Here is an 18,412-nt window from a genome sequence, read left to right on the forward strand (position 1 = left end):
CTCTGATTAACGTAAAAAAAAAGAGGAGAGAAAAGTTATCATTGACGCTTGATGATCGATGATCATCAGCCTCCTAAACGAATTGCTTCTCGGTAAGGACGATTTTTCTTTGGTAGAATTCATGAAAAATGATCGTTTCGTTTATTGAATTTGGCTAACACTCGATGGGGCGTATCAACGAAAAGGTACCGAGATGCAGGACCTTGGAAACCGAACCTGACTCAACGCAGACGTTCGATATCGAGGTTAAACGTTCCTCTTTGCTCGTGGCAGAAGAGAGAGAAAAGAAAAAAGAACATTCTGTTTCTGTTAACATAAAAAAATCGCGAGGGCGTGAAGAGATTCCATGCATACCGAATCGAGTTAATAAATTCGAATTTCCTGGTATCCTGGCTTTTCGCGTTCATCGATTTTATAAGACTTCTCCCCTTTCGCAACCCCTCGAATTGACGCGATCGAAGTATCATTTTGTAACACTTTTTACGAATTATCGAATCGCTGTCGGAGAGCTTTTTGTGTTTCTTGAACTCTGAAGTATTTGTAGCAGCGTTGAGAGAATTGGTAGATATCCAACAGTCTACCGTGCGTCAACTTGATACAAGAGCGTTGCAGCACAATATAAATGGAAATTTTTCTACCGTGAATCGCGATAATATTTATTCGTTTACTTGGTGTAGAGAGCGAATACAGAGCAAATATTTGTTACGTTCGTCAACGTGGCCGAGGGAGACCGAAACCGTACGTACGTTTCGAAACTTAAACAACCGTTTAAGCGTCTAAGGTAAATATTTTCTAGCAAAGAATAAGAACGTATGAAAATCTTTTCCGGCAGATTGGAACGTCCGGTCTGTGCCACGACGTACAGCTGAAAGTCTATAAGCCGCCGAAGAGTATTTTTGTCCGTGGATATTATCGATTGCATATACCCCTGATTCCTTCTCTCTTCTGCCCATTTTCCCTTTCTTCCTTCCTTCCTTCCTTTCTTTCTTTCTTTCTTTCTTTCTTTCTCTTCTTTCTCTTCCTTCCACGCGCACACACATGCTCGAAACACATAGATTCTTCCCTTTATTTTCTTTTTTTTTCCTCCTATATACGGGGCTGTTACGATCTAAAATTGATAGACGAAGTAGTACGAGTCGAGTTTAGCGCTTACAAATGCGCAGCTACACGCTCGAAAGAAATCTATTTCAGCTTTCGCAGAACGGAACAGTCTCGTGAAAATTCTGTCCATTTTTAGTAACGATGGTAAACGTTTGACTGACACCGTAGAATTACATGTCCACTGTTAATCGTGGGTTTGATTTTGTAACCAAACGTTTTCTTTATCGAAAGGAGATTCGTTTCGAGGAGGTTACTTCCATTTTGAACGGCATCGTTTCGCGACTGGTTTCGAGCGAGAAGTTATCGATCCCACGGACGGAATTGCCGCTCGAGGAGCAAGGTATTTTCGAGGAAGGAGATCTAAGTCAATTTCGCTACGATTTTCGCTCGCGAAAATCGTGTTAGAAGCGAAGGGTCCGAGGCGATGGAACGCGGTGGTCGGTTGAAACGTTCGTAAATTCGACGGTGAGTGACGTGTCTCAATTGTGATTCACTGCAATGCGTCACAGTGAATAGAGAATCTTATTCTTGGCTCATTGTAGCTCATTGTTCGCAGTCACCTACTTTCATTTGCCCAATTGTATCGTTTGCTTCGCGCAACACTCTATGGATTACAACGCACCTATCTAATTTTACAACCTCCACTACTCCCTTTAAGCTCTTCTTTTCTAAATAGGAGAATTCGTTATTTCCTTCAAACGTTTTCTCTTCCACGAGGCTTTAAAGGCATCGATCCTAGTGGCAGGGCGCGAAAATTTAATGGCCACGCTCCTCTCCAGAGAAATTGTACAATTGTCCAATTGCTTGAACAGCCAAAAGAACGTTCATCGACTGTTTCTTTGTTTTCTCTTTTTCCTCTTCTCGTTATTCCGTGGGATTTACGAGAGATTTCGTATTTTGGCCAGATTCCCATAAAAATGTTTTCCTTTTCATTTTTTTCGAGCAACGGTTTGAAAAATGTATCGTAAGCTATTGTTGTAGGGAGTGGTTTTTCTGTCCAGCCTCTCCCGAGGCATTTTACGATTGCCCGTGGCGTACGAGCTTACGCCGTTGGATTTGCGCAGAAGAATCGGTAAAATAACATGGACTAAGAGAAGGACGGGCTAGAGTAGTGCGAAGTGAGATTACATGGAGGAGAGAGGATGAGAGACCCAACTTGAACACACCAAAATGGCGGAGGCCCAGAGGGTTGGAGGTGGCACGTGTTTGACAGCCTAACCCAGTGGCGTAATAATGAATTTATACCGATCCTACTCGGAATTTACAACCCTTAGGAAACACGATTCCGACGATAAAAAAGATGTTCAGGCTTAAATGTCAGAGTATCGTTTCAACGCTATTTCATTAACGAACACCGTAATCTTTATAAAATAGGGGAAATTTAATATAACACGAATAATAATAAAGTAACGTTGCAGAGTTCAATTATCATTCGAACATAAAATTAATTGGATCGAGTTAATCCAACTAAGGAACACGCATTCCATTTTGACGCGAAGCTTATCGGAAAAATTCTTATCGTCGTTTTCTAAACCCTACGCCTCTGAGGTCCGACCACCTCCGCGTGCCACCCCAACTACACCCCTAATGACGTCATAGGACAGTGGCGCCAACAACCCCGCACTGACGTCAGCTCCGAGCAGCGGCCAACCGAGTTACCTTTGCGCCATAAATTCTCAACTTTTCCTCTTTCGTTGATACGCGATAAAGGAAAAAAAATGTAGATAGAAAGAGAGAGAGAAAACAGAAGAAGAAAAGAATATTTTTACGATATTCGTAAAAATACTTTTACGATAAGGTGTTTGCCAAAATTGAAACCGTGCTTCCCAGCAGACTTGGACGCTTATAAACTAACGTTTCGGATATTATTTTAAACGATATTCGTTAATCTATCGGGGGTGTTTGAAGAATTCGTGACGATCGTTACGGTAAACAGCCCGTATACCGGGTTTATTGAGTCGGCGTGAAACAGCAGGTTCGTCATTGATTCGCTATGACGACGGCAATGACGATTTCGTTCGTCATTCGTTACCTGAGTTTTCATTGCAATTACCTTTTGCTCTCCGATTGGTTAAAAGTCGGTTTATTTTTGAACTTGCACGCTCGCGATCGTATCGCTACCGTTCGTCGCATTAACCTTTTCTCGCAATTACGAATTTCTTCGATGTATATTATTTTCTGACAAATCGCTTATTTATTATTAACTCGGTAGCTTTTTAGAAAATAGCTAACAACCCCTTCTGGCGCAGAGATAGGAATTTCGATGAATTATAAGCGAAAGATTTGCCGGCTAATCGATAAAATAAGAAGAAAAGAAAATACCGTAGACGGTATTGGTATGTCGGATCGATTTAGGATAATGCAAAGTAATCAATTCGAAGCGATAACATTACCGCGAAACACGTTCGAAATATCGCGTCACGAGGACATGAATTAACGGACGTTGTTAAATTTAATCGCGGCTTCTCGTCCAATATTGTACCTTGTTTAAGAATAGCTTCGTTCAAGCTGCTCAATTTAATCCTATTCAAGATCCCGCTACATCGTTTCCATTCTCCTTCTTCTTTTTATCTCCCCCTTGGAATTTACCGTTTCAATTCGGATAACAGACGCTGAATGAAGTCGAGAAACGATGACGCTCGAGCGTAATTCGATGTTACTAGCCTGGTACACGTGCGAGTGTAACTATTCGAAAGCACCGAAACAATAAATAGGGGATCGTTTGCGAAATTTAGACGCAACTCTGTTACGGACATGAATACTCTGATTGGCATAGTAGCGAACAATTAACCGTTCTAATTTTACCCTCTACCCTTAATTCTCGTTCGAGCCTGAACGTTTCGACGTATCCATCGTGAATGGATTGTCCATAAAATTGGTAACAGTCCAGGAATAGTATTATTATAATTATTATTCTCTTTATCTATCATGCAACTCTACGTTCGTAAAACAAGCCCTATTTACTTGAACTTGTAACACCATTCCCGTTCGCGTGACAAAACGTTCGAGGGATAAAAATGTATATGTACATACTTGATAATCGAAACAATCGATGCTCCTGAAGATTTCATAGAAAAGAAAAATCGTGACACGTGTACAGGGTGTAAAAAAATCAATGGTCCCGGCTTCAGGAGGTGAATCTACACCCTAGGTAAATAATTTAGTTTAGATAATTTAATTTTTTTTACCTCAACGTATTCTGCGCATTGAGAAGAAAAATAGTTTGCAAGAAACCATTATTGAAAAATGGCTCTTTTCGGCCAGTTTTTAGCAGCCACGCCTTAAGGCCCACTAAGGCTCTCGCGCACGGCAGGGCAGGGCGAGTGGTGGGAGAAAAGGGGCGTTACCTCTGAAACCACCATTCGAACGGTGGGCCCTGGCACAATGGCCTGCGTACCCCTTCCCTAAACTGACACGATATAACGTTCAAAAGGGCAGTAGACACCGTTTGAAAAGAATATTCTTCTTTTTGAATGCACCTCTATCGAAAGGAAGTTCGTTAGAGAAGCGAAGCGTTTGTCGTTGACGTATCTTAATTGAGAAATAATGCGTTCATCCCACGCTCGCAACATCCTCGTGCGTAAAGAGACACGTTTACATGGACACGTGTACTTAGATGCGTGTGTAAGTATGCTTACGTTCGCTTTCACGACGATTCATTGTCAGTGATATACGCGACGTCCTCGCATACGGACCGGGTACAAACGAACGCGAATCCCTCTTTTTATTGTCGCGACTATGACGTCAATTCTCTCTAATCTTGGCGCTCATTTCCGAAAATTATGATACCGCCGTACCGGTAGGCCAACGTACCAGCGACGGACGTTTAGGACGATCATCGGTTTCCTGATTACGATCCCCCAGGCGTTTTACAAACGATTTCGCCTTGTCGCTTGTGACTTTTTATTTTTCGAAATCAAACCCATATGTACCATTTAGGTATGATTTCCATCACGAGTCATTGACGCTACGATTCTTCTCTGATCGATCGGTTAATGAATTAAGACAAAAGCGGTCCATTAAAATATATAATGTTAATATTTATTGATATATAAGTATAAACAAAATAGGCATTACGTGAATAAACAATGCAGGCTACAAACGTAATCGTACAGCGTGAATTGAATATAGGAACATTGTAACAAGATGCATCGTTTCCGAAAATTAATTTTTCTTCTCGTATTTTTTTGAGGAAACGTCACGTAGCTTCACGAATTCCTGATTAAAAGACTAGAATGGATTTTCCATTTCCAACGCGATCGTTATAAAATTATTAATTCATCGTACAGTCGTTTTCCTTCTTCAGTTATAGCTTGTATTATTTATTACATGTTACGTAATACTAAATAAAGCATTCTCAATTATCGATGAAATAAATATTAATATTGGAAACGATGTGCAACGGAATAAGTTACACGGAATAAATAACAACAACGTATACAATGTTCCGATGAACATATACTAAGCAACCTGTTCTCTCCTAAAGAAAAAACTGTCTTTTATTCTTCAAGCTTGAGTCAGACGCATCTTTTGGGCATGGTATATTCCCATAACAGTCGTTTTAACGCGTTGACTGCCTGGTAACGATAAACGCTTATTATTATCATCATTAGCGTAATAATTACTTTTGTGGCAATTAACGCGTTAAGGATCGTTTCAACGAGGAGTTAACTTTACAAGCATACCAATGAAAATCGATGTTCAGTCTCGATCAACAGGTTGCCTCTTATCGACGACAAATCTTTTTCACATAAATACGCGTTAATGATTAAACAGAGATCGCTCGAAGTTGAAAAGAAACAGATTTAACCCCTTGCCTCGTGATACCTTTTTAAATTATCTGCTTCAATCACAGTTCTACCTGTTAAAAATTTCAAACGGTAAATAGCTGATTCTCCAGAGTACATAATTGCAAAAATTCTTGAGACAAGCGATTAAAGCGATTCAGATCGAATGACGTTCAACCGAGACTCAACGATATTTACCTTCCTCTTATACGCGACTTTACGAGATACAATGGCATTAACAACGATAATAATCGAGGACGCGATAATTGTAGCATATAACGATTACAAAAAAAAAAAAGAAAGAAATGGGAAACATTAAGCATCTTCGTCACCCCATTCGAAGCTTTCTTCCCCACCGGAAACCACTTCCTCGATGTTTGGCGCATCTTCAACAGCGTTCGCCCCTGATTCCGGTTTACTTTCGGCTCCTGTTGGTTCCTCGACGAAAGTTTCCGTCATATCGAGATGCTCTTCTTCGTTTACATTTTCTTCCTCGATCTTTATAGAAAAAAGCGGGAAATTAATTACATACTCGCTGAACAAAATGATTAAGTTTTCTCGAAGGTTAGTTCATCCTTTTCATAGAACTTGCCCTCACCCTGGCTCGAAAGAGGGTTGCAAACGTGTCAATGATGATACTTACCCTGGTATCGTCGTCCGTGATCAATTCATACTGTTTTTCTTCTCTTTCCTGATCGGTAACGTCGCAGGTTATCGCGTCGTCGCGCAAATGATCGACTTCTTTCACTTCGTCGGCATCGTTGAACGTCACGTTCGCTAGCCTCTCTTCCTTTTCCTCCTGTTCATTGACTTTTTCCAAATGTTCTTCCACTATCATTCTCTCCTGTTGCTTCAATATGGCTTCCGTTTTCGCTTCCTCTAATTTTCTGCGCATAGAAAACGTGTTTGACCCTTTGAAATAGAAAGGCAACAGAGACGCCTTTCGAAACGTGGTTTAAGAAACCGCGGTAGGCAAATTACCTTTCCTCCTCGAGTATTCTTTCAGTTTCAGCTCGAGCTGCTTCGATCTTCTGTTCTTCTACCTGTCTCTCAGCCTCGGCCTTTTCGTGCTCGACTATCTCGTCGAGATGTAACGCTCGTTCCTGTGCAGCTTGCAGTGCTTCCCACGCCTTTTGTTCCTCCATTTCCAGCCTAACCCTTTCGTCTTCGGCAGCCTGTTTCCTTTCTTCGTCGGTCCTGCGTTTGAAAACGTTTCGAGATTTAGAATTTTGGCGAGCCTCTCGATTACGAGTGGGTCAACGGGTAACCTGGCCGAGTTCAATGTTACCGGCTCAGCTTTTTCTTTACGAGCGACGAATAACTGTGTCGATACTATTATTTCAAAACATCGCGATTTCTTATGTAAGCTGATCAACGATATCTGCCAACTTGAATCGAACTACGCACCTAGCCTCTTCGGCAGCCTTAATCAGGTACTTCTCTATTCTCTTTACCGCCTCCTCTTTGTCGTGTTTCACTGAAATCAAAATTGTTTTTTGCAAATGAACGATACATGTTGTTTACAGAAACGTATACCTGTCGTGTGTTTGCGTGTATCTTTTGTTTTAGAAATGTTTCTCTAGAATCGAACACAAGAATCACGTAACAGAACATACTATCTTTCGTGCAACAGTGAACAAGATACAGTAATGGATAAGTAACAGAGGTTCGTCACGACATTGACACTGATCTCGCTATTTTACGTATACTCCCACGATTTTTTTATCGATTCCTATTCGATTCCTCTTTCGAGATAACGTACCATTGTCGCTCGTTGCTTCCGTTTCGCCCGTTTCCTCCGTTTCACTTACAGTTTCTTTATTTTCAGCTTCCAGATTTTCTTGTTTAACCTCTGTCTTAGCTGCTGGTTCTTCAACTGGCTCAGGTTCAGGTTCTTTCACTGGTTCGGGTTCAGGTTCTTTCACTGGTTCTGGTTCAGGTTCTTTCACTGGTTCGGGTTCAGGTTCTTTAACAGGTTCGGGTTCGGGTTCAGGTTCTTTAACAGGTTCGGGTTCGGGTTCAGGTATTTTCACCGGTTCAGGTGCAGCTACCTTCACCGGCTTCGATTTCTTCGAAGGTTTAGGCTCTTTCACAGGTTCCGGTTCCTTCACGGGTTCTGGTTCAGGTTCAGGTTCTTTCACGGGCTCAGGTTCGGGTTCTTTCACGGGTTCAGGTTCAGGTTCAGGCTGCGATACTGCCACAGTTTCTACTACAAATTCTTGAGGAGCTTCCAACTCTTTCTTCGGTGTCTCCCATTTTCGTTCCTCAACTTTTTCTCGTTTAGATCCTCGCTTCTTTTCCGGCTTCGATTCCGGTTCTTTCTCTACTCTAGGCGCTACAAGACACATCGATGTCACGTTTCTCTATGCCACACACACGCATTAGAAAATTCAGAAAAGGAATAGTACCTCTCTTCAGCGTTGACTCATCTAATTCTGGTTGCAACGCTCTTGCTAAAATTGATCGTGCTACGTGAAAATGGGCATGACAAGATTATTAGGAATATTGGAGAAATTTTACTGACCCTTTCTTAATTCCCTTTCCGTCATCGGTTCGTCTGACGCTACGAAATGGAACATGAAACATAAACGTTCGATTAACAACAAAGGATTCTCTTTGACGCTATAATGTCTCTACGTCTGAAATAAAACACCAACGTACACACCAAATGAAGCTGTAATTATACAAAGTTAGCTGAAGGGAATATACGAATTGTTAATTTCAACAAAAAGCCTCGTAAAGAAAAGATCTAGTCGATTAATATTTAAGACAAAAATACGATGGTGTGCGACGAATGAATTAGCGTATTAGGAAACTTCGAACTCGATAGGTTCGACGATGAAATTATTTCTGGAGTCGATGAGACATTTACACTCGGGTATATTTCGTAACACGATTTTTAGGAATACGATGATTTTTCGACGATGAACCAGATCGTTCGTTCACGTCTTGTTTCAATGATACGATCGATCGTCTCCGATCGCAGAGTCACAAATTGTTCAGGGGGATGATCGATTAGAAACACACACGGTAATACTTAGCAACTGTGTTTCCATCACTTTTGCTTCCTCGATGTAGATGGACGTGTTATTCTTTTTCATTAGAATCGTTATTTTGACAACGAAATCTATCGATCTTTTTCTCGTGTATCATCGTTGTTGTCTTGTCTTTCAATCGCTTCGAATGATTAGAAGAACATTACGCACCAAAGATAAGCTTACCTCGAGAAAAACGCTCGTTAGCCAGAGAGCTCTTCTACATTTTCCAATTTTCGTGTAAGGAACACAACTGACATTTACGATTTTTTTTTTATTTTTTGATAAACTCGGACAAATTTTTGCGATACCGATCGCAATGACATTTGTATATCGATACCTGATTGAGAATTTTATTGTAATTTTGTTCTTTTTATTTCTTTTTTAATTTGAAGTCGAACGAGAGCGGTAGGAATATTACAGTCACCTATCCGTAAGGAAATCGATATCGAAGACTAGCTTTCAAGGAAATTACGTTTGCTCAGGGATATCATAGAGTTAACTCCTGACAAGTAAGCTCGACAGATTTCCTATCGAACGTGTAAATTGTTTGCTCGCAGGTGTACGCGTGTTTTCGAAAGTAGACGTTGCATTATCGATGATCTCGAACGAAACGATATTTAACGCGAACGGTCGATCACTCTTCGGCGGTTCCCTCGTTCTCATTCTCTTCTTCGTTCTTCTTTTTGCCTTTTGTCGGATCTTCGTACAGCTCGGGAACGCGATCTCTCCATCCTTTGCCTGAAACGTTCAAAAAATCCGAACTGGTTCTTCTGCAATTTTTATCCACGGTTTACGTGTCCCAGTCGTCTGGTTCTGCCTGACACTCGAAGTCTGCCTTCGTGTAAAATCTTCCTCTTATTTTCATTCTCTTTTTTTTCTTTTTTATTTCAACGTTGTATCATCACCATCGCGTGGTACGTGATTTAAAGGAAAAGAAAAAATAAACGAAACAGAAGAAAAGGGTAAGAAAAAAAAGAACAACGTTCTGTCTCACACCTTCGTCGCTACATAATACTTGAATTAGACACAATACGTAACAGTGATGTGCAGCTACTTAACAAAATACTAGGTACAAAACAAAAAAAAGAGACTACTTAACGAACGAAAAAAAAACGACACCAAAATGTAGAGAAACACAAAGTGATCGCCAGCACAGCGGAACAAAAATTCGTCAGGCAGTGCGAATCCAACGGCAATCAATCCAAAAAAAGTGTAAAAGTAGAGAAACGAGCGGGTAAGAGAAAAAACCAGAACCAAAAAAAGGGTTACACACAACGCGGCGTCCTATGGCCGCTTTTATTCTTTCCAAAATTCTAATCAAAATTCTATTCAATTGGTAAAGCACGAGGAAGGATAACAACGAATGATACTTTAATTAAACGATTATATTATTCGTTATTACACCCTCCTATGATTTACCACTACTTCGTGTTTCGTGTTCAAAGTCGTTTCTAACAGGTTGACTGTCAATTCGAATTTAATGAAATATTGTCAACGTGTTAAAAAGATCGTTCGTATTGTCTTTCGAAAAGACTCGTTCGAGAACTCCGTTTTTCGTGCTTATCGTCGTAGTCGTCGTTTGTTGTCGTCGTCCGTCTAAGCAAACTACTCACAGGCGTTAGCGGCCGCCTCGCGGTTCTTGCTATAGTAGCTGAGGAAATTGACGTCGTTCTTGATGTCGGAAGGACGTAGATCGGCGACTTTGAAATAAGGCCTCCTGATGGACTGTGGCTTGCCACCGATGTACTTGACGCAGGACAGGTTACTAAAGTTACTTCGTTCCGGTACCTCGTACCAGGAGATTGGCTCCATGTCTTTCTTCAAGTTGTGCTTGCCGGATATCAATCGACGAATGTAATCCCCGCTACGCATACGTTCCGGCACTATCTCTTCCACGAAGTCGCTAAAAATTCAACGATATTTTTTTTGTTTTCAGTTTGATTATTCAACTGTGGCAGGGCTGGGTTAATCGTTAAGTACCTTGCCACAGCTCGTGGTACAAAGACGTGTACTCTTCGTAGAAGGGAGTCCACCTTCGCGCGTATCTCCCTTGCCTCGTCGTCGAAATACTGCGAATAGATACACGTAAAGTAGACGTTTAAACAGAGCTTACTCTCTTGCGAGAGGAATTAGTGTTCGATACGATAACTACACCACGTAGATAGCTGTAAAGTTTCGCGTTGATGCGTCGACTGTCTCGATAGATATGGTATTAAATTAAACATGCTTCGAACATGGTTCTGGTGAACGCGAGATTTCGAACCTTTGTGCGGTGCGAGACTTGCTGTATAATAATCAGCTGTGAATCGTAAAGAATTGATAAAAAAGACGACGCGATTCCGCTGTACGAATCGATGACGTTGAAGATGTTGAAGAGGAGATGCGACGATCGAAGATGACGATGACGATGACGCATGGATGATGACTGTCATGCTTATGGCCGAGATTATGTTTCGCGCATTCACTTACGATGTGATCCCTCGATTGTAGATATCTTTCGGTGTAGGACCCGGTGTAAGGCCTGATCAGATTCCGTATCCTGTTGATCTCAGCGGCGAGGACGCTCGGACGTACTCGCGAGTGAACTGTTATCGGTATCACGCTGCCGCCATGGTAAACGGTATGGTACGGCGTGTGGATTACAGTCACGAGCCTTTTGTGAGCCACGTACGGTATATGAGGAACGTTCCTCAACTGAAGGGTACGAACTCTGCTTTACTAATTCGTTGACTAAGTCGTTACATTCCCAGCCTCGGGTCGGTGCCAATTAGCATCAGACAAGCGTGCAATTTGCAGCGGCATGCAATCGTTCTCTCTTATTCTCTCTTTTATCGATCGTACATCGATTCCAATATGTAGCTCGAACGATCGGCGATGATTTTTGTGGTAGAAGATGAGATCGAGGAATCGTTGATAGCGAATGATAACGAGGATGAGCGAGCGGTGTTAGAGAGTATTGCGCGAAGCAAAAAGTCGAATAATTTATCGTTATAGTTCACGATATCGCACTTGTTGCAATTCGAAGCGTTTGAGCGTTTTGAAAGCGAGCTGCTACTCTTGTTTCACTAGCGCAAGCACCGTGATACTTACCTGAAGGATCGTAGAGAGGGGTAAAGTGATCGGTCGATACTGCGATCCCATTTTCGTTGTATTTACAGAGACGAGTGTTTTGTACGTTTCGTTTAATCGATTTTCGACGATATTGGGCGTAATCCGGCGGCAGCGGGGGACGAGGAGTCACGTGAGAGGCAGAATAAATAGAAAGAAGAACAACACCCGGTTAGTAATGTTCACAGTACAGTGTCGTTTTCGACACTCTCTGTTTTTTCATTTTTTTTTTTTTTGCTCTCATTTTCCTCTTCAGTTATTTACTCGCTTTGTTCTTTTACACACATGTCCGTCATTAAACGTCGATCGTCGATCGAATCGGTCCCGTACTTCCGGTAAATGGGTAACGGAAACAAGGAAAAACTATGAACCAAATGTGTGCGCCTTTCATCTTTATTTATTCATTCGATCTGTTTCTGTTTTTGTACGCGTGTCGATCGTCGATCGAGTCGGTTCGGTACTTCCGGTAAAGGCTGACGAATATTATTCCGATTTCCGCAAAAACAAGCAATTTGGCCAATTTTTGTCGCGTTGTGTGTCTATCGAGATGAGTTTCGGTGTTAGTCACGATTAGTTTGGTACACGTTAATTGTGCGTTTACACGGTACAAGATTAATTAACGAGCAAAGAAAGAAACGAGAGGTCGCGTTACGTTCAGATACATATATGTTTTATTTCTGATCAAAATCGTATCGATTTTACATATATTCGTGATTGTTTTATTTCGATTTCAAAGATATTCACGATTCGTTTCTTCTTTTATATTCACGCCAACACGCTGAAAGAAACGAAACAATTTTTTCCACTACGCGTAAGCAGAAAAAAAAAAACACTCCCACACGCATAATCCATAAATGGACAGAGTAAAATTACAAAGGAATTTTCTATTTTTTACATTGGATGCATCGAAGAAAATTAGAAAAGTGTAAAGATTGTTTACAATTGTATTTTAAGGTGAGAAAAATGTTGCATGTACATTGTTCGTGGTGTCAAGTGTGTTGTAATCATCTTCGACGATACCTAACGGTTAATCAGGCCAGTTTTGTAAACGTCTAAATGCAACTACATATAAAACTTACATTCGTTAAAGAAACAAATACACGGACTGTCCAATCGTCGATCGACGATAGGAGGAATCGTATCGTCGAAGGACGGTAGGGCAATAATTTTTCGTTTCACCGAAATCGCTGTTTACGTAAAGGTTAGAAAAATCGATTGCAACGTGAAGATGGGTGAAACGAAAGCATCGGGGGTGAGGAATTTAGACGCGGTAGGAGAAATGGCGGTAAGTGGTACCGCCAGGTAAACGACCGGAAGCGTGAGACTCGTAGGAGGAGTGATAGCTTCCAGGACCTCCGCCGCTCGATGTCCTGGACGATCTCTCGGTCGAGTAAGATCCGTACGGTCCGCTCTCCCTCTTGACGACGCTCTCCTGGCTGTAACTAGTCCTCTGGGGACGACGGGTATACGGATCCGCAGACGAGGAAGATGAACTCGACCCGCTGGTGTTGGTGTAGGCATAGCTGTACTGCTCTTGAGCAGTCCTCATCCCGACTTCCGGATAGTCACGGACCACGTAATGCCGAGGCGTCTATAGATAGTCGGGTTACACAAGGTCAACAACATGGAGAACAGGCATTTCCGGAGAACAGAACTCGTCGAATACGCGATTTCGATCCTCGATCGGTTTCCTTCGAAATTCTCACCTCGCTCTTTGGCTTTTCGTTTATTTAAATTTACCTTCCGGTTTCGCTCTGTTCTCCGTTTCGCTACGGAACAACACGTATTGGAAAAGAGGAGACATCGTGTGTCACGGAATAACGGCAACGTTAAGGTACTGTGTTAAAAGGGAACAGAATGTAGGTACATAATAGGGTCAATAAGGTGGCTCGCGATATGTAATAATAAGTCGATCTATCTGTAGACACACAACGTGCGGGCCAATTATAAACGTAGAGCGGTACACGTATGCATTAATAATGTCTCCTTGCCGAGATATTCAGGACAACTCGAAGCGATACGTTGAGCAACTGAACTCACCCTTGCCAAGAAACACGTGGATAACGTTACCGATACTGTGTGTATGTTCGTTTTATGTTCTTATTTTCTCCGGGCGTATGCGCGAGTGCATCTCGGTGTCTCGTTTCTTTCTCAATTATGTCCAAGATATTAAAAAGGGGAAGAAAAGAAAGGAAAGAGTCTAAGACTCTAACGTTGTATGGTAATACGTAAAGAGTTTAAGTAAAAGATGATAAATGGCTGCTAGACTCGGTATTAAATTTCACGGTATCCAAATGATTTTATTTTCTTTTTATAGAGACAATACGCTTAAGCGCGTTTATTATAGCCACGGATACCGTAGGACGCATCCGTCTTGGGAACGGATCCAGTAAACAGGCTTTTCAAAATCGAATCACTTTATTTGCCCGTCTTGCTTACAAAGGTAATTAAAAATAAACCAACGTGTGTAGGACAACTATTTATAGTTGCATGGAGAAACAAAGAATTACTGCGCTAAAAACGATACGTAAACAAAGTAAACCTAACAGCTAAAACCGTACCGTGGAGCTATTGTAGGCGTAACCGATTATAAAGTTCTATTTTTAACCACAACGACCTCCCTCCAAACAAAATTCATATCGATCGATCGGATATCGTAGAAATGTAAAAAAAAAAGCGATGCGAAACAACGTCTATCCTATCGTTTGCCTAACGAAAAATGATCATTTTCAGTTCTACGAAGCACAAGGTATCAAAATATCTGTTCGTTAAATTGTAAATCGTTGGATTACTTTTCGTTCGTTTGCAAGGAAAATTCCTTAGAATCGATACCAAGACGGCGTTTGGAGGGCCATTAATATTTTGGTACGACCACTCGGTGGGGTGACGACGTGTCTTTTGGTGACCGCCGGCCTGGAGAGCACCCCTTTCTCGAACACGTGACCCTTGGTCGCCAATTCGGTGGCTGCGTCTAAGCTGACCTTTGACACGGCACCACCGTCTACCAATTGTCGCGTGTGCTCTTCCTTGGCGGGATTTTTTCCGCGCACAACACCCTCTTTGTCCTTTATCGTGGCGTATTGATAAAATTCCTTCTTTGGATCTTGCTTCTTGCGACCCCAGACGGTGAACGGTTCCGGCACCAAAGACGGTCGTGGTACGAACGGTACCTTCTCCCAAGGGAAGTAGTCCTGCTTCTGTAAATTTCATCAAGTTCAACTTGCTTTTTTCTTTTTTTAACGTCTCCCTCCAACCCTCGATCGCTTCTTCTTTCGTAACGGCTTCTTTCTCAACTTCCTTTCGATGTCCTCACTTCCACACCGTTCTTCCGCGTTACCGCTAACGTTACGTTATAAATATTTTGCTTCTTATCGTATAGTTAATAGATTCTCTAACGTTTCTCATTGAAAAGGTACGCAGTTGTACCGGAAATAAATGAATCTTTTTTAAGAAGGAAAGCGTGAGGGGACCGAAGTAAGGAAACTGATTCCTAGGGTGTGCACTTTGTTCCAGTTGATGGTAAGGGAGTTCTCGACGATCTTCTTTCTCCTCTTGAGGGTGCTTCTTATTCTCGTGCAAAAATAGAGCGAGGCAATGCGAATGGTATGTTACAGGAAGAACGCAAGCAACAACCACGTCCTCGTATCCGCCCCCGCACATTCCGAATCGTTGATTTCGTGAGATTTTCTGGCGAACCCTATAAATGTATATCGAATGGATGATTCTGAAAATCAACAGCTGCCAAATCCTTTGCGCAAGGCTTCGCGCCTACGTCGGTTCGCCTCCACCTTAAAGTTCATTTTCAAGAACGCTCATTAATTGGCAGCGTAATCGTAAACGAACGGGTGCAGAGGAATTTCCCACGGCATAGAAAGTTTGGTAAGGTAAATATACGAGGAGCAGAAATCGCCTGTATGAATTTCCGTGACGAATTTCAGCTCTCGTGGTGGGAGCGAACGTCGCTGGTAAGTTGGTGAGTCTAAATTAGGGCAGAGTAACGCAACACCCGATGCTCAGAGATCCCCTCTACCAAAACTAAGGAAGACGAGAAAATGTCTTCGTAACGCTTGAAAACAGCGACAAAAAGGTTTCCTCGTCTTATCTGACGATTCGTCAAGCTCGTGGTCATTGGAAACGTTCGAGATGCTCGAGACCTCGACGAAGATTTCTCTCGGGCATGGCTAGAATCACCGAGAGGTTAACTATTTAGGTCAGCTTTTAAGCGGCACCATTGATCGACGATCAACAATGGAACAGCTCTTTGACTCGTTCAAATTGCGAAGCTTCTGATTACACATTCCTTGTTAATCAAGCGATTAATAAACGTTGCCCTATCAACGTCTGTTCTTCTTCCCAATTATCTTTGAAAAGTTAGCAAAGCATCGAAACGGCAATGTTATTCCTTTTCTTCCTCGAAAATCATTTTTAACACGGTCCAATCCGTTGGAAGTTGGTGCCGTTTTTGGCGTCTAATAGGCACGTTATTCGGTTCATTGCTCGAATCAATTTATTTACGTAATTCATTCACCTACATTTCGACCTGTTCTCTGTTGAAATTCGCTTCCGCCGCATATAGACTTGTCGGCCAAATACTACATTTTCTTCTTTACGGATCCAAGATTTGCTGGGTCGAACGGCATCTAAGTTTAACGCAACGGGGTCCCGGAAAATGGCTGCAAAGCTATGAATAGGTTTTCATCCAACTGCTTTGGCTCTTGAACCGCTCTTTACGCACTTTTCATTCTTCGATTCTCCTCCATTCGAACGTAGAAACAAACATCTATGTTTCGAAAATATTTTCTACCTACAATGTACCCATTTAACTTGATATAAAATTGTATATCCGGAAACTTTGAACGATTTCTCCAAGTTTATATCGTTTCACATTTATAAAGTATTCGATGTAATATTTTATGTATCCATTGAAAATACATTCGATCCATTGGTAAATTGAATTTGTGGACCGCAAAAGGTTACGATAAAACCCTGGTTGCTTCAGGGCGTGTACATACAAAACAAATTCAGAGGAACACAGTGAGGGTGTTCTTTGGAAAACAAATCATTGAACGCGTGTACCGTCCGTTTGATTCGACGGATAGGTAACTGGTGAGAAGTGCTTTGGTGCCAGGTACACGTTAATTCCGTAAACTGGAGGTTGTTACCGTGCAGTTGTACATTTGCCGTTAATTGTGCACGTTAAACGAACAAGAAGTAAGAAAAAACAACAGAACAAACATAGAGCTGTGAATTGTTGGCTATCGTGTAAATTTCTTTGATACATCGAGTTAGGTAGATTTTGTACACCGGGAGACACCGAGATCGGAGAAGAGTAATTAAACGATAAGAACATTGACGATAGTGAACAGCAATCAAGTAACGTAGTGGTCGGAACACAGTGTGGAAGTAGAGACTTCGAAACGCCGACAGTGACAACGATTCGTTTCGATCGGATCTATTGTTGTGTCGTGTCGGTCAATATCGTGGCTGTCGTTGATCGATCTCGCGGGTGATCAAGGAGTGTCGTTCTATCGATCGTTAAAGAGTCAATGTTTCGACGTTAGACGTATTTACAAGTACCATAACGTTCGCCAACCATGACAGTTTCGCGAACACCGGTCTCTATTTATCGAAATTCTTTCTAATCGATCGTTTGAAGCAACGAAACGTTGACTCTAGATCGAACAAAGATTGTAACGAGGGTAATTTCGGGTTAAAGTATTTCCGTGTCACACGGGGCTCTCATTCGACGTTAGTACTCATTCAGCAAAACATTATTAAGACATACTTCATCCCGCTCTTTTGACAATCTTGTGTCTACTGACCGTGACGCTGTAGGACGAGACGAGAGGCCTTGAATAGGGCCGTCTGGTCGTGTAGAAGTCACTCTCGTAAACCATCTTTCCTCTGTTTCGTTCTTCTTATTTTTCTTCTAGATCGAAGAAAATTCGTTCGTCGTCGATTTTGTTAGGTAGGCTTGCGTCGAACTTTGCCCGATCGATTGATCGCACGTAAATTAACGATATAACTTGTGCACCAAGATGGAGGAGATCCGGTGGTGCGGTCGCGATGAACGTTCGTACGGTTCTGCTCCGTTCGGAGATCCTCTTCTTCGACTTCCACCACGATCGTTTCACCCCACCTAGCCTTTCCTCTTCTTCTTTTCAACGGGCGTACACAGGACGGAACTGATTTTACGTGTGTCAGCGTCTCTTCGACGAGAACAGTCTCGCGGTCACCGGTTCGATTGCGTCATTTTAAGCACACGGCCTGATGCATCGAAAGAAATAGAATCGTGTTAAGGTTGCAGTCGTTCGCCACCCTCTTTCTTCACCCTCCCACGATCGCGATCTTCGACGCCTCGTTTTTCTTTCTTTTTTC

General features: G+C 42.0%; 2 protein-coding genes across 4 annotated transcripts in view; one reads left to right on the top strand and one right to left on the bottom strand.

Annotated features, from left to right (window-relative positions):
* Positions 1 to 12,893, top strand: part of LOC114872851 (GATOR complex protein NPRL3) — a 35,671-nt gene extending 22,778 nt beyond the window's left edge. The window contains exon 10 of the mRNA XM_029180547.2: positions 12,085 to 12,893. The gene's annotated coding sequence lies outside the window, so the exon portion shown is untranslated. The remainder of the gene's footprint in view (positions 1 to 12,084) is intronic.
* On the bottom strand, positions 5,121 to 17,942 carry LOC114872849 (neurofilament medium polypeptide-like). 3 transcript variants are annotated; one of them, XM_029180540.2, is made up of 12 exons: positions 17,857 to 17,942; positions 12,017 to 12,055; positions 11,396 to 11,620; positions 10,907 to 10,995; positions 10,540 to 10,829; positions 8,413 to 8,451; positions 8,297 to 8,341; positions 7,651 to 8,223; positions 7,296 to 7,365; positions 6,870 to 7,085; positions 6,532 to 6,775; positions 5,121 to 6,386 (listed from the first exon to the last, which is right to left on the bottom strand). In XM_029180540.2, exons 1-12 carry the CDS (start codon positions 17,929 to 17,931, stop codon positions 6,204 to 6,206), a joined length of 2,088 nt encoding a protein of 695 aa, XP_029036373.1. In that variant the 5' UTR covers positions 17,932 to 17,942; the 3' UTR covers positions 5,121 to 6,203. The 3 variants fall into 3 exon arrangements, with proteins under 3 accessions (XP_029036373.1, XP_029036375.1, XP_029036374.1); XM_029180542.2 differs by lacking the exon at positions 11,396 to 11,620; XM_029180541.2 differs by lacking the exon at positions 12,017 to 12,055 and having other exon boundaries at positions 17,857 to 17,940.
* Between the last annotated feature and the right edge of the window lie 470 nt (positions 17,943 to 18,412).

Source organism: Osmia bicornis, chromosome 15, assembly GCF_907164935.1.
Source record: "Osmia bicornis bicornis chromosome 15, iOsmBic2.1, whole genome shotgun sequence".
NCBI classification, from domain to species: Eukaryota; Metazoa; Arthropoda; class Insecta; order Hymenoptera; family Megachilidae; genus Osmia; species Osmia bicornis.